Below are 21,545 nucleotides of genomic sequence, written 5' to 3' on the forward strand. Positions count from 1 at the left end.
CAACGCCAAGTGATGTACTGACGACATGCTGACGGCCATGCGAACATAGCAGCTAGGATGGGCCCTCGTCAGGCACGTACGATCCCGTCGGCGCGAGACTTGCCGTACAAGCATGGGACTACACCACTTCCTGCACAAAGCACAATTCACTGAACCAGATCTTCTTCGTCTCAAGTAAAGTGGTACGTACACTTCCGCGCCAGGAAGACATCTGTCCGACAGCATACGCAGAAGGCTACCAACGATACAGCCCGTTTCTCAACATGCTATCAAGAGGAGGGCTATCTCGGAGGAAGCGGAAACGCCAACCCAAGCTTGTGCTCCACACGCCGGAACCAAATTGTCCGGGGCATAACGATCCGGCGATATATTTTCAGATCCATCGTTAGGGCAATTGGGGGTTCGAAACACGGATCAGAGTAGTGAATCCTTGGATCTTTCTGGCCTTCCGCCAACATCTGAATTTAGAAACCGCTTGCGCCCTCGCAAGAGTTCTGTCCACCAGCCATAATCGCAGCGAGCATCCAACAGCATTTCTCGTCATCGCTGCAAATGGTCCACACGCTGTGTTGATAATGCTGGTGGTCGGCAGGAGGTCGACGGTACATTCAACTGCGCGATCGACAGGTACAGCGCCTGTGCGCGTCACGACACGCCAACGTTATGCTTTCCCCCTCGTGCCGCTTATCAATGCATACTGCGAAGCATGCTGCAAGTGCGAAATTATGTTCTGCATGAGCAATGCGTCTCTCTGTCGAAGTGTCTCACCATCGACAAAGTTGAGCATTGTGCTCGAGTTCTCAGCAATTTTGAGACACAAGCGAAGAACCGAGAGAACGGATGGAAGGTCCAGCGTAGCCAGATCGGGGAAGCTTGACACGCTTTGCGGTCCCGCCTCGGGACCCGTTGAAAGTCTAAACAAGCTCGCAACGTGATTCGTTCGAAGCTGCCAACAACAACGCGGACAATTTGTCTTATCAGTTGGCTTGCGGTGCCCTGCATTCTCCTGCCCTCAAGTTGTCCCGCTGCTGCAGATGGATGGGAGGGAGAAGGTGGAGTTTTACAATCTCCCACACGAACTGTGCCTCTCTCGCCTCACGTGTCCTTCCCCGGGCTTCCGCCTCACTCATGCACCCACGCTTACGCGGAGTTGACACGGATCCGGCCATGCACAAAATGCGGCGAATGCACGCTGGAGGAGCAAACCAGATTTATATCAAGTACATGGAGGCGAGCATAGAGGACTATTCCGCACCGCTCTAGCCACATCGTTGGCGCTGTGTGGTAAAGTCCAAGGAGGTCGATAGAAAACATGCGATGCTGAACACGCATGCAGTGTAGGGGATCACTGTGTAACAAGCAGGTCGCGTGCGTGTGTCTGTGTGTCTGTGGGCGTAGTGGTGGTTGCAATGGGTGTGGTCTCGAAACGCCAATGGCGGGCGCCGCGCGCAGGGGTGGAGGAGGAGGAAAGATAAGGGCATCCGAACAAACGAGAATCCTCACAACGTCTGCTCGTACAGTCGGTATTGACCAACACTCTGAAATTGTGGCAGACCGACGTGCGCTTCTCTCGCTCGCTACTATCGCCTTATCTCTTGGAGTTCCCGTCTACTCACCACCATGTCATGATACTGGATGATGGACGATTTCTACTACTAATAAACCCCGATAATTCCACCTCACGACCCGCTCCTCCACAACAGCTTTCGCCTTCGAACGACCTTTTTTTGGTAGCGCCTGGGAGCTTTTTCTTTTTGGATGCTTGGATGACCCGCCGTCGACATTCCTTTATCGTACTATCATAAACTAGAAATCCTCACATCCAGCGACCACGGACTTCAAACCGATAGCCCCACTCACATCGACAACGACCGGTTCCATACAATATTCTGCCCACTTCCCAGCAGGCGCTCTATTCCAACGGGAGATTATATTCACTTTTTTGTACACCCTCCTCAGTACCATTGTTCTTATTATCAGCATCGTCGCTGTTGCATAAACAACGTGCAGGGTTGACCCTCGATCCCTTCGGTTTAACGGTTCGGGAGTCCTCCGGCCCAGGATATCCACTCAACGTCTACTGTGGCACGTCTGGCTTACCATCCGGCGCCGGACGGCATTCTGCCTATACGCACGCCAGGAAGGCAGTCAACGTCTCTGCCAAACATCTGTCACCGCCGCAGATATCTCGGACGAGGACGACGAGGCCGGGAAATAACGTCCTCTCTTTCATGGCTTTCATGTGATTCCGTTGACGCAGCAGCGATCGGGCAAAGACGCTTCATCAGAGCGGTTCAGCCTGCAGATCAACCGTAGAGACGTCGGCGAGCACTTGAGTTCATAAAGTGCCACGACGCCGCTGCTTGACAGAAAAAGCCACCGACGTACTGTGACCTTCACAATCATCATGTCACAACAACTCGACCTCAACATGGACTCACCCAATTCATTGCCATATGTTCCATTAATACCATACAATGGCACCATAGCCACTGGCGGCAACTCGCTGACCGAGAACCTCAATGTCTACTATCAAGCCGGCGATATCGCGTGGATGCTCACGTCGACGGCGTTGGTGCTGTTGATGATTCCTGGTGTTGGGTATGTGTTGCACGACACATTTCTTCAATGATGCAGTGCTCTAACTGATTTATTTCACCAGATTCTTCTACTCAGGACTTGCACGCCGCAAATCTGCACTTTCATTAATATGGCTGTCCATCATGGCTGCGGCGGTCGTCAACTTTCAATGGTTCTTCTGGGGTTACTCTTTGGCATTCTCTCACAGCTCAGGCCGCTTCATCGGAAACCTAGAAAACTTCGGATATATGAATGTGCTCGCCCGGCCGAGCATCGCCAGCAACTCCATTCCCGACATCATGTATGCCGTATACCAAGGGATGTTCGCAGCGATCACCGTGGCGTTGGCTGTGGGTGCTGTCGCTGAGCGTGGAAGGATCCTGCCCTGCGTCATTTTCATGTTTGTTTGGACCACGCTTGTCTACGACCCTCTCGCGTGCTGGACATGGAATCCCACCGGATGGTCTAACCGCATGGGTGGCCTTGATTTTGCTGGAGGTAAGTCCTACTTTATCGCCTGATCTCCGCCAGGATATTGATGAAACGTCACAGGTACACCGGTGCACATTGCCTCCGGAACCGCTGCTCTGGCTTACTCGTACATCCTGGGCAAACGAGCTGGCCATGGCACACAAGCGCTCAACTATCGACCACACAACGTCACCCACATCGTCATCGGCACCGTCTTTCTGTGGGTCGGCTGGTTTGGTTTCAATGCTGGATCTGCCCTTGGTGCGAACGTGCGTGCCATTATGGCTGCTGTAGTCACCAACATTGCGGCATGCGTGGGTGGCATCACTTGGTGCCTGGTCGATTATCGTCTCGAGAAGAAATGGTCAACTGTCGGCTTCTGCTCTGGTGTCGTCGCCGGCCTGGTCGCAATAACTCCCGGATCTGGCTACGTGCCTCCATGGTCAGCCGTCATCTTCGGTATCGTCGCCGGCGTTGGATGCAATTTCGCTACGCAATTGAAATACTGGATTCAAGCCGACGATGCGCTCGATATTTTCGCTGTCCATGCTGTCGGTGGCTTCATCGGAAATATATGTACCGGATTCTTCGCAGCAGACTACATCGCTCACCTTGATGGAGTCACTGTCATCCAGGGCGGTTGGGTCAATGGCCACTGGATCCTGCTTGCTTATCAGCTAGCGGACAGTATCGCGGGCATGTCGTACAGCTTCGTCATGACCACCCTCATTCTCATCGCCATCTCCTTCCTCGCCCGCTTCTTTCCTGCTCTCCGCCTCCGCGCCACTGCCGAGGAAGAGGAGCTAGGGATTGACGACGTGGAGATCGGCGAGTTTGCTTATGATTATGTCGAACTCGTGCGCGATGTTAAGCCTGCGGGAATTGACGGCCAGGAAGGCTTCGACGAGGACGATGACGATAACCGGAGTCAGCAGACCAATAGCCAGGTCGCCATGAAGCCGGAGAAGAACAACTTCTTCCAGATGCGGAAGCTGACCCGCGACTCGGTTGCTTCGATGGAATACTCGCAACAACATCATCACCATGGTCACTACCACAATGCCTCGTCTATGGACAACACAACAGTCACACAGCCCAGGAGTCTCGGTCCTGCTGCTATATGAGCGGAAATAAGATTTCCTCTGCGGACACACATCACAGTCTCACAGCCAGACTTTCCATCCATCTCGCCGCCGAGGTCGTAGTGCACAGAATCCGACCTGCTGACCTCTGCCGAGACAAACGCGCCTCAAATTATACCAGCGCAGCAACGTGGGATCATCAGGTACCACGAACAACATTCGGAATAACATTTCCAGGCTACTTACTCCATGCTCTGCATGCACCCCCTCATAACTCCGAGCAGCCGCTTCCTCCACAGTCCTTTTCCTATCTCGAAACGAAACGCAAACCCCACGGCGGCAACTTTCTTCTCATCATACCGGCGTTCAATGGGCGTCTTTCCCTTGCAGGCATTAATGAGCATGCCTCTGCATCGGCGAATGCAACATGTTAGACCGCTGGGACAACCTCGGGGCCATATCTTGGAATCAATGTCACGCGGAAAACGCTTCTCACGGCCGACGGGTTTTGGCGGCGAGGGGTTCCGCCGTCGCAGACGGGGGATTGGATCTCGAGCACGCGAAAATGACGATGTGCTCTCGACGACGGTCTTTTTCCCATCCCTCTCGCTCTTCGGAGCACATGTACAGTCCTACACAGATAGATGCAGGAAAGATAAATGTAGATTTTTACTTTTTGGTGAAATGCTATCACGCGCGTGGTAGAATTCTGAATCTAAACTCTCCCGACGGCTTCTTACAGAACAGTACGAGTTCCGCATTGATTATGGAATGCCCTTCTTGCCGACACGAGATCGCAGTTTCATTTCTCGCCGCTGGCTTCAGCCGTCGACGGTTTTCCCGGCGCGGCAGCGCTCTTCGCTTTCGACTTGTGAAATACTTCCGGCTCATCCGACGTATACGCCTTGAGCTTCCGGCCGTCATAGTTTCGGCCATCGAAGACCTTGATGCAGGCCTCGGCCGCATCAGCCGACCTGAAATTGACCGTGACGACGCCGGGGTCCTCAAGATCGTAGACAACGACGTCCGTGACTTCGCCGAATTTCTCGGCTTCTTCCTTCATGTCCTCGTGGATGTCTTGAAGGTAGTCGTCGTCTCCATCGATGATCGCTTGCTTGATGGAGGCCTGTGTGAAGACTTCTTTGATGATGACGAGCCGGTCTTCCCAGCGATCGCGGTCTCCGTAGACTGCTGAAGGGTCGCCTTCGCCCCAATCCATAAGACGACTAGGTTATACGTCAGCAAATGAAAAATCCGTTCGTTCAAGTTTTGAACGTACTCGTTCATTTCTTCCTTCTTTCTCTTGGCCTTTTCCCGATCGTAGTTACTCGCTCCACCGCGTTGACCTTTCGCAGAGGGCGCTGGCTTGGTCTCCTGCGGAAGGTCATCTTTGTGTCTCTTGTAGCTTTCGTCGGCCGGATGGATGCGCATGTGCGTGTTGTTGTTGCCGCGTGTCGTGGGGAACACGGAGTCGTCGTATAGATCCACCGCCAGTTTGACAGATTCCGGTCGGAAGAAGACTGGCAAGGTCAGCAAGTCCTTTGCCCATTCTTGCGGCCTCCATGGACGTACCGATCAGTGCGTCACCCTTGAAAGACCCGTCGTCGTTATAGTATAGCTTGATGCGTGGCTTGTTGCTATCCACGCTCTCGGCAATGAGCCCGCAGCGTCCAAAGAAATCCGCCAATGCTGCCTCCGTGACGCCCTCGGGTAGCTGAGTCACATATATAGCTGTGTTCTCACGAGCTGCCCTCTCTTTTACATGCGGTTTGGCGTCCGCCCTCTTGCGCTTCTTTGCCGCGGGTTTGTTCTCCTCCGATTCATCAACGCCAGCGACTTTGTAGACCTCAGCTTGCTGCTTGAGGAGCGCTTCATCCATCTGTCATGGTCGGACTTGTTAGGCTTGCGTCCCGCTGGCTTCTCGTGCGTACCTGCTGTAGGTGCCATTCTCGTGCAGGATCGATCACGCTTGGGACGGATCAGTTAGGGACGACGTGCCGTTTGTGTCCAGCGGTTGGCGATCCACTCCCATTCAACTCCATCTTCGGCCTCCAGCATGTAGCGTCCTGCGACGCGGTTGTACGAAACTCGGGGGTCATCGTCGAATTCTTCTGGGTTGTCGGGAAATGGTGTTGACGTGTCAGCCATGATGTGGAAGCTCCAAAATACCGATGATAGCAACACTCGGATCTATTCCCTTCAGAAATAAGCTCCACCGCTTGTGAGACGGGTGTCCAAAGTGTCTGGTCGTGGCTGTCGCGGTCGTTTGCAGCTGAAAGAGCTCTAGGGCCGATGTGAAGTTCAATCGGGAAGCGTCGATCGTGTTTACGTCACGCCCTGAAGCAGTACCAAAATAGCTGGGAAAGGGCTCCATTTCTCCTCAACCGGACCACACACGGCACCAAACTGCGCCATGTCCTCGTAAAACATCATATCATTCCGTGAATTTATATCGGCTTTTATCATGCGCAGTCAGGACGCTTATATGGTCAGAGGACACCACACACGTGCTTCGGCCATTTCATCCATCGCGCCCATGCATCCCCAAGTAAGTCGTCGACAACAATGACGGTATCGTAGGCCCAACCCTTCATGAACCACACATCATCAATCACATGCAACAGCACTGCATAATGCGCCCAGATCAAGAGAGCTGGTGGTTGTCGATGCCGCAGCAGTCTAAAATAGACCTCACCCACCGAATGTAGCCATGCTGTAGGACCTGATGCGAAGCCATTTCCAGTGTCTGCTGAAGTCAAATTTCCTTGCGCGTCTTTGAATTGTTGCATGAAAGCAAAGCCTTTTCTGAGCCCGAGCAGCGCGTCATCGTAGACTTTTGCGTCACTGTCGCCATGCCATGCGGCGGCCAGACTTCGGAACCGCGCGTCCTCTTCGTACTCTAATGCCTCGAGGTCGCGCGTGTGCCAGTTGCCCATGGTCAACATGGTTCCGAGCTCTCCAGCACTGATGATGTCGTAAGCTGGGCTCAATATGGCACCTAGCCCTCGAACCATTGGGATCCAGTCCTCCCCTAGACAGCGTCTGCGGCGATCGGACATCCCAGCATCGATTGCAGTATCATCGCCACGGCTACTAAACATACCGAACACATAAAGAAGCTGGGTAGAAGCACATGCAAACCTGGCCTCGGCTGCTTCGGGCCGCATTTGTTGAATGCACTCACAAAAGCCCCGAACAGCTGACGCGTGATGCTGACTAGCCCTCAAGGTCAAATCATTACTCGCGCCGTCACCAAGGTGTGCCAGATGAAGAGCTGCCAGGCTGAGCAGGGCATGCAGAAGAAACGGGTACTCAAACCCGATCCGTGGGATGACGTGGCGCCAGCAATGTTCTACGGTCTTAGATACGCCCAGGCTTCCGCATGTGACACTTGTCCAATGATGAAGCAGTCGAAGATCGCTTATGGTGGCTTGGGCGAAGACATCTGGAGCATCGGATGCATACGCAGAAATGCTTCTGAGGGTACTGGTTGTCAGATCGACGGACCCTGAAGGCGAGCTAACATTCGTTGCCGAATATCGGGAAGACTCCAATTGAGAGCCGATAGTTCGCCGCGTCGGGTGAGTATGTGAGGCAGTAGTGTTCCGCGGCGGTACCACCTCACGATATGCGCATGGTACGCTGTGTCGGACGCACGCCTTGCATTGAGGCTTATCTTCGGTACACTGTTCGGCTTGTTAGAACAACCACAATCGAACTTGCTCCTGACATCATATCTTGCAGCATTTAAGTCGGATGTTCTGGACATGCCTTGATTCGACGACGTCTACACTCTAGACATCCAGCTCTCGATTTGCGATGTGGTCGTCGTTCACCTGTGTGCGCTGAGGTGTTCGGTGCAGCTTGCCCGGCCATGCCAGACTTCGAATTTCGCGTTCGCGAGACTTCGGTTCGGCCTGCGCGTGGGTGCTTGGTTCGTCGGCGGCTGCGCAAGACATACGGTGGTCAATGAGAGGAAATGGTCGTCCTATATCGATATGCGAAATGCGAAATACGAAAGCTAGGAGAGCTCGGGTCTGCTTAAATTAACATCTAGGGCTTTCTAGACGCGCATGCCGCCCTAGTGCTGATGTACCACGTTTTCGTATTTCGCATTTCATCCTGCAAAGCCCGGATACTCCTGTAGGAAGCAACCTCCGGCTCGAAAGGTCCGCATTGACGCAACACCATGCATCAGCTCATGTCGGATCATTGTTGCCTTCTGGCAATGATCTCACTGCGCCTCAATGATCACGTCGTCGTTGTTCAGCTCAAACCTAGGAGGAAGAATATATAATTGTAAATAGCCTCAACGAAAAGCAAGCACTCGAGCAGCTTCGCAGTCTACAACACAAATCAACTACTTTGAGCCGTGCCTTGTCTTACGATTGAGCATCAATCGGATTAGTGATCAGATTGCTCTCTCAAACTCGTTCATCATGTCAGCAGCTCGGCATCCTTCTCTGGACGATCCCAATGCGTGGGTACCTTATCGGTATCAGCCCAACCTTGGAGCAGCCATCGCCTTTGCCATCCTCTTCACCGTTGCGACGATATGGCATACCTTCATTATGGTCCGCAAGCGAATTTGGTTCTTCATACCTTTTGTCATCGGAGGAATATGTATGTGACGGCTTCCCGCTCGGCATGCTTTCTCATATGATTAGCTAACGTAGACATCGTAGTCGAGATCATCGGATATATCGGGCGTGCAGTCTCTGCGCAGGACGTTTGGGCACTTGGTCCCTATATCGTACAGTCGCTTCTGCTCTTGATCGCGCCAGCCCTTTTCGCTGCTACCATCTACATGACCTTGGGGAGAATCATTCATCGCCTAGATGCGGGGCAATATTCAATCGTTCCAACCCGCTGGCTCACCAAGCTGTTCGTTATTGGCGACTGCGTAAGCTTTTTTGTTCAATTGGGCGGTAAATGACATGACAAACTCCGAACTTGGGCGATGAACCATTGCTAAGCATCACAATCATAGGCGGTGGCATCCAAGCAGCAGGATCGCTGAAGCTCCTCAAAATCGGAGAGAACATCATTATTGCAGGTCTCTTCGTGCAAGTGTTGTTTTTCGGATTGTTTCTCGTCGTCGCGATCAACTTTGATCTACAATATCGCCGAGCGAGCAAATATTTGAAATCGTCTGGGAGCGGACCACTGACCACCGCACTGCTCGCGCTCCATGCGAGTTCATCACTTATCATGGTTCGATCGATATTCCGAGTCGTCGAATACATCATGGGCAATAACGGCTTCTTACTGCGACATGAATACTTCCTGTACGTCTTTGACGCGGCTTTGATGATCATGGTGATGATCATTTTCATTATTGTGCATCCATCTGGATCACTTGAAAATATGGGTAATCCGGCGACGGAAGTGGAGAAATCGACAGGCACGAACAGAACAGCGGGCAGACCCGTGGCGGGTCAACGATGGTGAAGAAAGGACGACATGTTTGAATTTGACTTCGGTATGGACAACCTCCGGCGCGTGTTCCAAAAAGGGAGTGAGGTTAATGACGAAGACAGACCTTGACCCATCAGAGTCCACCGTCATGATTTAAATGTAGATTTCCTTGGTCTCCGGAATTCGGTCCATCCACGTGTACGCGCTCCAATCAGCTATGCGATTTCCCCAATCAATGTTAGCGCAAACTTGATAAGCATTCGCGAGCGAGACCCGATTGTTGTCTTGTACTAGCAGAATCCCACGACGTCATTGTGTCTTCCCTCAAATCCCGCCTCGATCCCGTGAACGCCGTTTTATTATCATAACACCGCAACACCTCATTATGATGTCGCTATGTTTTGATGTGCTCCCAAATTCAATGACCCCTTTCGAACGCGTCCGAGCAGCACATTCGCGCGCGGATCTGACCGGCTCCTGACATAATTCTCTCGCCGCGTCAATCTCATATACACTTGAACCGAACACGCTCAATATACAGACACGGGAATCAACTGCGCATCAATCAACACCAGTGCTCGCATAGATCACCCGTCCAAGTCCTGCAGCCTACAGACACGCCGACAAGATGCAGGATCATCCCAGCCTTCGTGGCTTCACTGCATCCAAAGGGCTTAAAGGCAAAAAGCCAAAGCCTCGCCCTCCGCGAGGTCTCCGCGACCATGTTCTGTTCCCTGGCCGTGCGCTTCCGTCGTACACAGGACCTTATCCGGTTGGCACCATGGAAATCGAGGTGCCCGTCCGACGTAGCCGCGCGTTTTCGAAGATCAAACGCGACGGACGTCTCTGCCTCCAATTCGAGACGGTGCTCATGACAGTCTATTACCCTTGCTCCGAGAAGGATTTCGGGCTTCAAAAACATGATCCCCGATATTCGCGTGAGCTCTGGCTTGGCCGACCAAGGGTGGAGATTGCCCAAGGTTACGGCAAATTTGGAGGTGTTGGCAATCTTGCTGTGCCAATCTTTTTCCCTACAATGTGGACCAAGTTGCCGGCACTACGAAATCCTCCCGTATCACGATACTGGGCACCTCAGGTCGAAACCGAAGTCAAGAGAACCAGGGTCAAGCACAAAAAGAATTGTCCAGCACCCAGCGAGCCTAGCACAAGCGGCTGCAAACCTCCTGGGGCTCCTAAAGCTCCCGTATTCCCATTGATCCTCTTCTCACACGGATTGGGAGGTACCCGGACGATGTATAGCTCCGTCTGCGGAGAATTTGCCAGCCACGGATTTGTTGTGTGTGCAGTTGAGCACCGGGACGGCAGTGGTCCACGAACTTTCATCAATCGTCCCAAATATGCAGCAAAGGTCGAATCCGAGGATTGCGAGCCAGTAGACTACACAGCAGAGGAGGCCAAACAGGGCTATCGATCCGTAGACTATGTTTTCTCCAAGTACAACCCATCAGACACATCTCCGCATAGTGAGAAGGGTGTCGATCAGGAGCTGCGGGCAGCTCAGATCGATCTGAGGACGGCTGAGATCGAGGAGGCCTACCATGTCATGTGCGAGATTGAGAAAGGCAATGGACAGCTCATAGCCGATAGAAACCTCCGCTGTGAGGGATACAAAGCCTCTAGCCGGCATGGCCTCAAAGGTGTGAGATGGCCGAGATGGAAAGGCAGCTTTCAGACACAGAACGTTACCATCTGCGGGCATAGCTTTGGTGCTGCTACCGCAGTAGAGATTCTTCGCCACGACGATCGCTTCAACTACGTGACTCAAGGTATCATCTATGATATTTGGGGTGCAGGTCTCAAACAACCAAAAGACGAGTCACCAGAACACCGCATTCAAAAGCCCATCATTGCTATCAATAGTGAAGCCTTCACATATTGGCCGTCAAACTTTGAGCTTGTGCGAGCTTTGATTGAGGAGGCACAATCTGAGCCTGGGCCAGCGCCAGCCTGGTTGATGACCCTCCGAGGTACAGTGCACATCACCCAATCGGACTTCTCGTTGCTCTTCCCCCAATTGTGCTCGCTGCTCTTGAAAGCTGTAGCCAATCCCCGACGAGCACTGGATCTCAATATCGGCGCGAGTTTAGAATTCCTCAACCACGTGCTACCGGAGGAGCTTGCCCAGGTCAATCGCTCGCACAAGAATGAGAATCTGCTGGAATCGAATCTCAACCCGTTATCCCGGATCCAGTCCTTCCAAATGGCTAAGCCGGACGAGAAATATACAGCTCTCAAACTGAACATTCGCCACGAGTGGGCTTACAGGATCTCGCCGAAATTATTTCAACGCTACATTCGGTGGGAGAATGAGCGACGCGGCAGAAACCCGGAGGATTTCGACGAGATCTGGCTACACCACAAGCCCGACCCGAACCTGCTGCATTGTTATGCTGATAGGTCTTCTTCTTCGCGGACGAGTTCCTCGAGCTCATCCGAGGAAGAAGCTAGTGGGGCGAGCTCACAGAAGAAATCTACCACGGGTGAGGAGGATTATGAGCCCACGCCGTTGCATCCTCCCCCACATACCGACAGCAAAGACTGGACTATGAGCAGTGAAGGAGCGACGTGAATAAGCATGTTCCTCCAATATCAGAAGTCTTCAATCAACATCCATTGGATCTCCCTCGTCAAGGTCGATGCCAACGTTTGTGGGCTCAACAATCGTGGTGACGAAGAATCTTTCGTCATCGATATCCATCGGATCCCACTCCTGACCACGCTCCTCGGGCCTCAATAAGGTCACTTGAAAGCATCGCTCCAGAGCCTCGTTGGCTTCGTCCCACGGACACCAATCGCGGAGAATCTTCCACACTTTAGCCGAGGTCTTTTTCCGTGCAGCAAAGCGCTCTTCCCGGTCCACGCTGAGAAGCTTATCGTAGTCGGTATAAAAGTGCCGAACATGGGCGACTACAATGCTGCTATACCGCCGCGCATTCCAGAAGCGGCTCTCGGAGGTATTGTAGGTGAAGTTGAGATTTATGCAAATGTCCAAGACGCGCTCCAGGGCTGCCGGCGGAATTCGTGGGAAGAGGTCCAAAAGGGGTGTACGGTTCCACTGTCGTCGCCTCTGGCGATAGTCGAGCTCAGAGTCGGTTCGTGACATGTGGATGGTCGATTGAGTAAATTAATTTGCGAGCACTTATGGACTTAAAATAAATCAGGAGCCCGGTCTTGTGTTATGATGCTTTGCGTAGATATGGAGTTTTCTCCAACAAGTACGCTGCAAGGCCAAATTCTATCACGCCTGTATTGTTCTCGAACAACAACGCTTTCACCGCTTGTATCTGCTAAAGTTGAACTCAAATATGGGAGCAGAGAGATCAAATTATTCACATCTGTACTTCATACCAATGTGAAATCTTTCCAATGCCGCCTGTGTGTGCCCGAAGAAGCGATCCAGATTTGTTCGTCAAATAAAATCTGTGTGTAGCCATGTCCAGTAAAAGTGTAAGTGTACGGGGATGTTCGAGGAGCGCGTAAGCCCAACCCTAAGCCTTAACACATCCACTGGTGAGAGCGACAAGTTCACGTCAGCTTCTCGCGCTAGCCACTGGCGTCTGATAATTATTCCAAAGTTCAGATCACATCTCTGGACTTTGACCATCACTTCTCTCATACGTCCCAGAAGCCTTGCGCTTCCACGACGCACACATCATGGAGTCCTCACGCGGCCCTCCACGGGTCAAGAACAAGGCCGCCGCGCCTCAACAGATCTCCGCCGAACAGCTGCTCCGCGAGGCCGTGGATCGACAAGAGACGGGCGTGGTCGCACCGACCCAGCGATTTGCAGACCTGGAAGAGCTCCACGAGTATCAAGGGCGGAAACGCAAGGAATTTGAAGACTATGTCCGACGCAATCGCATCAACATGGGCAATTGGTTCCGATATGCCGCATGGGAACTGGAACAGAAGGAGTTCCGCCGTGCGCGGAGTGTGTTCGAGCGTGCGCTGGACGTCGAGCCAACCAATGTCACCACGTGGATTCGATACATCGAGAGCGAGATGAAGGAGCGGAATATTGCGCACGCGAGGAATGTGCTGGATCGCGCGGTAACAGTGCAACCGCGCGTGGCGAAGCTGTGGTACAAGTATGTGTACATGGAGGAGATGTTGGGGAACATCAATGGTACGAGGGCGGTCTTTGAGCGGTGGATGCAGTGGGAACCGGATGAGGCGGCGTGGGGCGCATACATCAAGTTGGAGAAGCGTTATGGGGAATTTGATCGGGCGAGGTCGATTTTCGAGAGATTTACGATTGTGCATCCCGAAGCCAAGAATTGGCTCAAGTGGGCTAAATTTGAGGAAGAGAATGGGACAAGTGATCTGGTACGGGAGGTCTTCGGTATGGCGATCGAGACGCTAGGTGATGAGTTCATGGACGAGAAACTGTTCATCGCATATGCGCGATTCGAGGCAAAGCTCAAGGAATTTGAGCGGGCGCGAGCAATCTTCAAATATGCCCTGGACCGAATGCCGCGATCGAAATCGGCGACACTGCACAAATCATATACGACATTCGAGAAGCAATTCGGCGACCGCGAGGGTGTCGTGGATGTGGTGTTGGCGAAGCGAAGGGTATTGTACGAGGAGCAGGTGACGGAGAACCCGAAAAACTACGACACATGGTTTGATTATGCGAGACTGGAGGAGACCGGGCAAGATTCCGAGCGTGTGAGGGATGTATACGAGCGGGCGATTGCGCAGATTCCTCCCAGTCACGAAAAACGACATTGGCGGCGATACCTTTATCTCTGGATCTTTTACGCCATGTACGAAGAATTGGAGACGAGGGAGTTGGATCGCGCCGCGCAGGTCTACGAGCAGGCTCTCAAAATCATACCGCACAAGAAGTTCACCTTTGCAAAGATATGGATTCTGAAAGCGCAATTTCATCTCCGTCAGCAACAATTGGATCGGGCGAGAAAGACGATGGGAATGGCCATTGGCATGTGCCCGAAGAATCGCCTTTTCCGGGCGTACATCGATATTGAGTTAAAGCTATTTGAATTTGCGCGGTGTCGAACGCTGTACGAGAAATGGATCGAGTTTGATTCATCAAACAGTCAAGCTTGGATCAAGTTCGCAGAGCTCGAGAGAGGATTGGAAGATCTCGATCGGACGAGGGCAATATTTTCCCTCGCAGTGCAACAAGATGTAATTGATATGCCGGAGCTGGTCTGGAAGGCTTTCATCGATTTTGAGGAGGAAGAGGGCGAATACGATCGTACGCGGGCATTATACGAACGACTGCTGTCCAAAACAGATCACGTCAAAGTCTGGACAAGCTACGCGCACTTCGAGATCAACATTCCCGAAGGCTTCGAGGGCGAAGAGGCCGAAGACGAGGCCGAAGCAGCGCCCATTTCCGATGCAGCCAAGGCGCGAGCCCGCAAGATCTTCGAGCGCGCACACAAGATCTACCGCGATCGGTCCCTCACAGACGAGCGCGTGCAAATTCTCAACGCATGGCAGAGTTTCGAGGAGGCGCACGGCACACCGGAGGACCAGGAGCGCATCGCGAAGCAGCAGCCGCGCCAGGTCAAGAAGCGGAGAAAGCTGGACGACGATTCCTTCGAGGAATACTACGATTACGTTTTCCCCGCGGACAACGAGAGCAGCGCGGGGGTGAACAAGTTGATGCTGATGGCCCAGAAGTGGAAGCAGGAGCAGGCACGGCAGGCAGAGACTGCATCGTGAAGTCAATAACGCTGATGATCTTCGCGTTGGAAAAACTGGCCCTATGCGTCATTTTTGCCCCCCTAGATTGATCTGCGCATAAGAGAAGACGACCAACCGAGCGAGGTCGAGCGTTAGATCCCGAGCACGGCATATGATAAGATCACGGAGATGCCAAATTGAGTTCGTGCAAAACTGCTATCATCCTTCCCGCCAACAGGATAGATCTGCAACGCGCGCGCGTGGGCGCCAGCGAACGCAACCATGGCCGATCTGAAACCCGGGAAGGGTGGAGATATGTGTGCATCTGTGTGGCCGGAAATTCGCGCTGGAAGGAGGGGAGAAGGAGGTGTCGCGTGCCCTTGTCTCACTACGCTACTATTCTCGGCTTACCGGCCAGACATCAAGCTCTACTCGCCTTAATAACTGGTGAATGTGAGCACGCGAGCGCAAAGCTGGAAATTCTGAACACTAGCGACGAGGAACAACAACAATAATAGCAATAACGATGATCATGACGCCGATCCTACCGGTCATGATATGTTCTCGTGGCCTGGCAAAAGGCGTGGATTATAACCGCATTTCATTTTCTCGTGCAAATGTGTACCGGACAGGGAAGCAACCGATCCATTTTGCGATCCACAACCATCGCTCGTCACACTCATCAGGCGTGCATAGGTACAAACTTTTGTGTATACAGTCTTCTTCACCAAACGAACAAATAATGAAATGCCGATGATGGTAATGTCACTCGTTGCCCTCATGTGCCGCTCTCTGCAGGCGCCTCGCGGTCCGATGCCGTGCAGACCGCTTTGACGGGCGGTGATGTTGCGCGCACGCATGTGTCTCTTTCTCTCTTTCTCCCTCTCACTCTGTCAGCCACGCCGTAAGGCGTATTACGAGAGGAAGTTGCGGTCTACAAGAAGGAGATGAATCCGAAACGTGCTACGATAAAGGTGGCTGCATGATTCTTATTGATGATGACATGACGGTAATGTTTGTGGCATGTTATTATATGAAGTGGACCGACCGGTAGGGACTTTTGCATTTCTGTTTTCGAAGTGAAAGATGGGAAGGCAATGGTGCATTTGCTTTTTGTTCTGTCATGGGTTACATTCCTTCCTCTCATCATGCCGTTTCTTCCCAGCGTGTCCGAGACCCAAGAATTGGTGGTGGTGATGATCATCATCCACGAAAAAGACCTCGGAAAGTGGTATTTTGCGGGCAATGTCGGACGTTGTGAATAGACGATCACATGGGCTAGGCGTTATATCGCTATCGGTAGCTGTCGACTCGTAGCTTTTCCCCAGCTTAAGGAAGACAAACTACTTCACCTCTCTACAGGTGTGCAGGTGTATTTTGTGATACGTGACTATGTTGTTGTTCTAGTTCTTGCCTTGGGGTTCGTACATGTAGTAGGTACATGTAGGATACATCGCGAATGACGGACCCAGCTGTTGCTATTCACTGTACTACCTGTTCTTAGGCGCCATCATCATTCCCTTTAATGCCGCAACATGGCGACCATCAGCATCAGCAGTCGTTATCTGCTGTCGTCATGATACAACAACACAGTGCTCCTCATGTGTGTTGACCACCTAATTACGGGATGGCGGTTGGGAGAGCCAAACTTCGAACATTTCAGCCCTCATTCGAACGTGGGGCAAGCGAACGAGCGAACAAGCGGGGCGGGATATGTGTGTGAGATGATCGCGGTTGGCGTATGCTCAATCATTTCCTGGGCAACGTTTCATACATGCAGGACAATGAGGGAGATTTGCTAGTGAACCGCAAAGGACGTGGTTGAACAAACTTGCTCGTGACGAATTCGCCGTTGCGACTGTCTTCAAACGCAGGCGAAGGAGAGGAGGCTGTCGACGTGCATTCTGAGGTGGCATGGAATTTGCTTGACGATTCTTGAAGTATTTATTATATGGTGGATACCTAGGTGCGTACTCGAATAAAACCATCAGGCAGGGCTGACGTCCAGCAGGAGGAGGAGGAGGAGGAGGAGGAGGACGTTGTTGGTCTGCATTGTATGTTTCATGAAAAGTGCCTTGTGAGGTAGTATAGCGTATACATGCTGCACTCCTCCATGTAGATGTGATGGAGGGCGGTGGGAAGAAACCTGGGGACAGAGACACACACCGTGACACCTAAGAAGACCCGCCCAGCAACAATGCTCGCCGACATGATCAATACGGGATGATTATCAAGTATCTTGGTATCATCCTGTCTTGTCGTTTGATATGGTGGTGGTGGTGGTTGTTATTGTTGTTGTTATTATTCACAAGAATACATTGTGGGATACTGTACGTGGAACCGCGACCTGCCTCGATCGTGATGAATCTCTTTCCATAGCATAAGATATATACTACTCGGCATGACGAATCGCACATGAAGGCGGGATGGAATAATTAGGAGCGTTGGAGGGAATTGATGGCAGTGGTCAGTGAGCCTCCCAGCGCGGTTCAAAGCGAAACGTGCCTCGCGCCGCCTGATCTCATTGGTGCTGGGGGCTCTAAAGGCCTGAAACCCTCTCGTGCCTCTTTCCCCCAATAATGACTGCCGCATGATCCATCGGGCGTGGGTGACGACAACGGAACACGGGTCTCTCACCTCCCAATGATCGCCTTGACCGTGTCCGAACCAGATTCTGGTTGCGCATGTGGGATTTTTCTCTTCGTGGTGTGTGTCGCGTGCCTCCATCAAGGTCGTCTTGACTCTCGAGATCATCCACACAAACGGTGGGCAATCGATGCATATTGGTGGATCGCCGTCGCCCGTGTACCTCCACTACGGTACTGTGAGCATGACATGCAGCAACGATGGCAGGCTGGTCGGGCGAGGGAGAAAAAAAAGAGAGAGGTAATGGTAAGGATAGTTATGATTATACCCAGGCAAGATGTACTGCCCACGCACATATATACTCAAACAGTCAGTCCATCTTCGCATCTCCATCATTTATTATATCCGCTCGTGAATCATCCTCCTTTCTCTGTATCTCGCTTCATCTACTCGCCGCCGAGAAACGCTGCTCTGCTACACTACACGGGCTGTCACCACCGTTACTAGCGACAGGGAGAACAAAAGCAATTCCTCCGTCGCCTCCTCACAACCTCTCACCGAGCGCTTTCTACTCAGCTCGGCAGTCCTACCTGCTCAGCGCATTTGTCTTCACCAGCGACACCATCATACCGCCTGGACGGCATCGTGTTGCCTCTTCTCCGCCAGCTGGTGGTTATAGCGCTATTGAGCGGTGGGAACGACTCTTCTCCACACAGCTTTTTTGTCCGCAGCCCGCCCGTACCTGCGTCGCTGACGTAGCCGACCTCGAAATAACGCCAGCATCGAACTAGGCAGGAAACACCAGCGATTCGCACAAAACCATCTTCGGCTTCCTTTCTAGGTCTCTGGCGCCTGAGAACGTGGGTCTCTGGGCAATTTCTACCGGAGACGGCTACGTGGGTAGTCTGGGTGCGAATAGAGTGGTAGGCGCGTGGGAGCATCATTAGACAAGAGAACGGGCGTGCATCTGGTTTCGCATGGGACAATTGTCGACATCGCTGGTCCTTCGCCTACGCTACATTTCCTACTCAGCCCGCATTTGGCATTCTTCACGTCCCTGCTTCACATACATTTAGATCGACATGCGCACCTTCTCGGCCGGCCTCACGGCCATCTTCGTGGCGCACACGCTCGCTGTTCCGCCGCCAGTCCAAATTCCCATCACAGCGGATAGACGGATACACAAAACCTCTGGCACCACGGACTCACATCGCAAACTTCGTGGCCGTTTCCTACAGATTACAGGTCAGTAGATTTTTTTAGAATCGTCGTGCCCTGCGTAGGAGCTCACACTGACTCGACGCAGACTTTCACCCCGATCCTCATTACGAAGTATACTCCTCGACCAGTAAAGATGGCGCCTGTCACAGAGGGCAGGGTCCTGCGGGCATCTACGGTGCAGAGACCAGCGAGTGCGACAGTCCCTTTTCACTCGTGAACAAAACAATGGAATGGGTGGCGGAGAATGTCCGAGATAAGATCGACTTCGTCATCTGGACCGGTGATTCTGCTCGGCATGACAACGATGATGAGCTTCCTCGGAGTCGCGAGCAGGTCGTATCACTCAACAAATTCTTGGTTCAAAAGATGGCAGAGACTTTTGGCAAGCACAACGGTGATGAGACGGACGATGATCCCAACAATGATTTCATCATTCCCATCGTGCCCAATATCGGCAACAACGACATTCTTCCACACAACATTCTCGCCAAGGGTCCCAATGACTGGACACGAACATACTCTCAGGTTTGGAGGCAGTTCATTCCTGAGGTGCAAAAGCATCAGTTCGAGCAGGGAGGTTGGTTCTACGTTGAGGTCATTCCTCACAAGCTTGCCGTCTTCAGCTTGAACACCATGTACTTTTTCGCCAGCAACACTCTCGTCGAAGGCTGCGCTGCGCACTCTGAGCCAGGATACCAGCAGATGGAGTGGCTTCGCATTCAATTGCAGTTCATGCGCGAGCGCGGAATGAAGGCCATGCTCATCGGCCATGTGCCGCCAGTCCGTCAGGATGCCAAAACGAGCTGGGATGAGACGTGTTGGCAAAAGTATGCTCTTTGGACACGCCAATACCGCGACGTCATCGTCAGCACGCACTACGGACATTTCAATTTTGAGCATTTCATGTTCCAGGATTTCGAGCAGATTGACAAGGACACCAAGGATGGCCACATGAGCTACCTCCGTACCGAACAGATCGGCGATGGTGATGTCGAGTCGCAGCTCTCCAAGAACTACTGGATGCAGTTGCGCGATGAGTGGTCGACCCTGCCCAAGGAGCCCAAGGCCCTAACCTGGATGGAGAGTCTTCGAAGCGATCGCGACTTTGAAGCAGAGGCGGCCGAGTATTTCAAAAAGATCGGCGGCGAATATGCCGAGCGCTATTCAGCATCCTTTATCAGTTCAAGTGTGGTACCCAACCTGTTTCCCACTTTCCGGATTTTCGAATACAACATCGAGGGACTCGACGAGGATGAGATATACTCCCAACCTATTCCCCCGCCTGCAACCGAGCCTATCTCGGACATGGCAAAGAAGGAGCGACAGCACTGGTTCGAGGTCCCTGAACCGCCATCCAAGTCCGCTCCTCCAGGGCCCGCTTACTCCATGCAAGCCTTCTCTCTGCTGAAATACACGCAATATTACGCCAACCTCACCGTCATCAACAACGACTTCACCAGCAGCGCAGACGCGGACAACGAGCTCGACGCCACTAAATGGAACGAGGGCAAACACAAGGGCAAGAAGCCCCACGAACGCGACCACAAGCCCAACCCGAAGAAGTTCAAATTCGAAGTCCTCTACGACACCGCCAAAGACGAAATCTACCACCTCAAGGACCTGACCATGCCGAGCATGATCGACCTCGCCCGACGGATCGGCAACTTCAAGCCGGAGAAGTACGTCATGGACTGCCACGGCGGCGATGACGAGGATGAGCAAGAGAAAGATGTAGACGCCGAGAAGAAAAAGAAGAAGCACAAGAAGAACAAGCACAAGAAGGCCCACAAGCACCGCAAGCGCAACGAGGCGTGGTACGCGTTTGTCTCACGCGCTTTTGTGAATACCATGGACCCAGAGCAGTTGGAAGAGAATTTCGGACATTGATTGAAAATCCTTCAAACTTTCTGGTTTCGGTGCAGAAAAGACGACGAGGAGGAAGTCATATCATGAGTCTTACGAAGAAATTGTTGAAAGAAGAGAAAGATAAAACGAAGAGGAAGAAGAGATAGGATACCCTTTTCCGTCATTGGCTTTTTTGACGAGTCTATGCCGCAGCATTTTTTTGGGAGCTATTGAGGACTCTCACGAGCGGCCCCCATATCTAACATACCTACGACTATTCATCATCAGGGAGGAATTCGCCAAGGGTCCTCTCACGTTTGGCATGACGGCGTTTTTGGGGGGAGGGATATGAATCGCGAAATCTTTGGCTTGTTGTTTTTTCCTGGTCTGTTGGCCCTGTTCTCCATACAGAAGAACGTAGAAATCAATGCATACACATCAATACTACTCCCACCAGTTCCTACTACCGTTGATTTCTACCATCATGATTAACGTGCGCAAATTGTTCCTGGGAGGCTGGAAGCATGAGGGAAAACGCGTTCCGAGGAGTAAACCGAATCTCTCGACGAGATCTATTAGCACCACGCGCTAACCAACTGAGCCATGGAACCGATTTACAGCTATTTTGGGCTGAGGATTGTTTCGACCAGACCTGAAAAGTTG

The 21,545-nt window shown here is 52.3% G+C and overlaps 9 protein-coding genes across 9 annotated transcripts; 6 read left to right on the plus strand and 3 right to left on the minus strand.

Moving 5' to 3' along the window:
• Positions 1-2,431: 2,431 nt before the first annotated feature.
• K489DRAFT_311878 (ammonium transporter 1) lies at positions 2,432-4,175 on the plus strand (the record flags this gene model as incomplete). The annotated part of the gene is made up of 3 exons (XM_033600814.1): positions 2,432-2,601; positions 2,663-3,078; positions 3,133-4,175. The coding sequence occupies 3 exons, from the start codon at positions 2,432-2,434 to the stop codon at positions 4,173-4,175; spliced, it is 1,629 nt and encodes a 542-aa protein (XP_033463492.1).
• Positions 4,176-4,989: 814 nt separating this feature from the next.
• Positions 4,990-6,260, minus strand: K489DRAFT_290353 (uncharacterized protein; the record flags this gene model as incomplete). Its single annotated transcript, XM_033600176.1, has 4 exons — positions 4,990-5,359; positions 5,413-5,653; positions 5,706-6,002; positions 6,125-6,260. Coding segments are annotated over 4 exons (1,044 nt in total), but the record flags the coding sequence as incomplete, so codon positions are not given.
• Positions 6,261-6,551: 291 nt separating this feature from the next.
• Positions 6,552-8,104, minus strand: K489DRAFT_376870 (uncharacterized protein). The gene is made up of 2 exons (XM_033604014.1): positions 7,905-8,104; positions 6,552-7,819 (listed from the first exon to the last, which is right to left on the minus strand). Exons 1-2 carry the CDS (start codon positions 8,007-8,009, stop codon positions 6,623-6,625), a joined length of 1,302 nt encoding a protein of 433 aa, XP_033463494.1. The 5' UTR covers positions 8,010-8,104; the 3' UTR covers positions 6,552-6,622.
• Positions 8,105-8,515: 411 nt separating this feature from the next.
• K489DRAFT_376872 (RTA1-domain-containing protein) lies at positions 8,516-9,751 on the plus strand. Its single transcript, XM_033604015.1, has 4 exons — positions 8,516-8,756; positions 8,819-9,061; positions 9,124-9,615; positions 9,674-9,751. Exons 1-3 carry the CDS (start codon positions 8,573-8,575, stop codon positions 9,582-9,584), a joined length of 888 nt encoding a protein of 295 aa, XP_033463495.1. The 5' UTR covers positions 8,516-8,572; the 3' UTR covers positions 9,585-9,615; positions 9,674-9,751.
• Positions 9,752-10,179: 428 nt separating this feature from the next.
• K489DRAFT_407196 (uncharacterized protein) lies at positions 10,180-12,141 on the plus strand (the record flags this gene model as incomplete). The annotated part of the gene is made up of 1 exon (XM_033607340.1): positions 10,180-12,141. The coding sequence occupies one exon, from the start codon at positions 10,180-10,182 to the stop codon at positions 12,139-12,141; it is 1,962 nt and encodes a 653-aa protein (XP_033463496.1).
• Positions 12,142-12,171: 30 nt separating this feature from the next.
• K489DRAFT_407197 (uncharacterized protein) lies at positions 12,172-12,675 on the minus strand (the record flags this gene model as incomplete). Its single annotated transcript, XM_033607341.1, has 1 exon — positions 12,172-12,675. One exon carries the CDS (start codon positions 12,673-12,675, stop codon positions 12,172-12,174), a length of 504 nt encoding a protein of 167 aa, XP_033463497.1.
• A 551-nt stretch (positions 12,676-13,226) lies between these two features.
• K489DRAFT_312713 (TPR-like protein) lies at positions 13,227-15,269 on the plus strand (the record flags this gene model as incomplete). The annotated part of the gene is made up of 1 exon (XM_033600885.1): positions 13,227-15,269. The coding sequence occupies one exon, from the start codon at positions 13,227-13,229 to the stop codon at positions 15,267-15,269; it is 2,043 nt and encodes a 680-aa protein (XP_033463498.1).
• A 2,593-nt stretch (positions 15,270-17,862) lies between these two features.
• Positions 17,863-18,753, plus strand: K489DRAFT_116459 (uncharacterized protein). The gene has a single exon (XM_033598940.1). The coding sequence runs from the start codon at positions 18,077-18,079 to the stop codon at positions 18,605-18,607; it is 531 nt and encodes a 176-aa protein (XP_033463499.1). The 5' UTR covers positions 17,863-18,076; the 3' UTR covers positions 18,608-18,753.
• A 145-nt stretch (positions 18,754-18,898) lies between these two features.
• Positions 18,899-20,924, plus strand: K489DRAFT_407199 (Endopolyphosphatase; the record flags this gene model as incomplete). Its single annotated transcript, XM_033607342.1, has 2 exons — positions 18,899-19,061; positions 19,123-20,924. The coding sequence occupies 2 exons, from the start codon at positions 18,899-18,901 to the stop codon at positions 20,922-20,924; spliced, it is 1,965 nt and encodes a 654-aa protein (XP_033463500.1).
• Positions 20,925-21,545: the final 621 nt, after the last annotated feature.

The sequence above is a fragment of the Dissoconium aciculare genome, assembly GCF_010015565.1.
Source record: "Dissoconium aciculare CBS 342.82 unplaced genomic scaffold K489scaffold_2, whole genome shotgun sequence".
In the NCBI taxonomy this organism is placed as follows: Eukaryota; Fungi; Ascomycota; class Dothideomycetes; order Mycosphaerellales; family Dissoconiaceae; genus Dissoconium; species Dissoconium aciculare.

What these genes read in the sequence shown, in the direction of transcription:
- K489DRAFT_376870 (XM_033604014.1), bottom strand. Translation starts at nt 8,009, where the DNA reads ATGGCCGGGCAAGCTGCACCGAACACCTCAGCGCACACAGGTGAACGA. An exon ending in GTAGACGTCGTCGAATCAAG is followed by an intron (nt 7,820 to 7,904) that starts GCATGTCCAGAA and finishes CAAGCCGAACAG; the next exon opens with TGTACCGAAGATAAGCCTCA.
- K489DRAFT_376872 (XM_033604015.1), top strand. Translation starts at nt 8,573, where the DNA reads ATGTCAGCAGCTCGGCATCCTTCTCTGGACGATCCCAATGCGTGGGTA. An exon ending in TTTTGTCATCGGAGGAATAT is followed by an intron (nt 8,757 to 8,818) that starts GTATGTGACGGC and finishes TAGACATCGTAG; the next exon opens with TCGAGATCATCGGATATATC. An exon ending in CTTTTTTGTTCAATTGGGCG is followed by an intron (nt 9,062 to 9,123) that starts GTAAATGACATG and finishes TCACAATCATAG; the next exon opens with GCGGTGGCATCCAAGCAGCA.
- K489DRAFT_116459 (XM_033598940.1), top strand. Translation starts at nt 18,077, where the DNA reads ATGGCAGGCTGGTCGGGCGAGGGAGAAAAAAAAGAGAGAGGTAATGGT.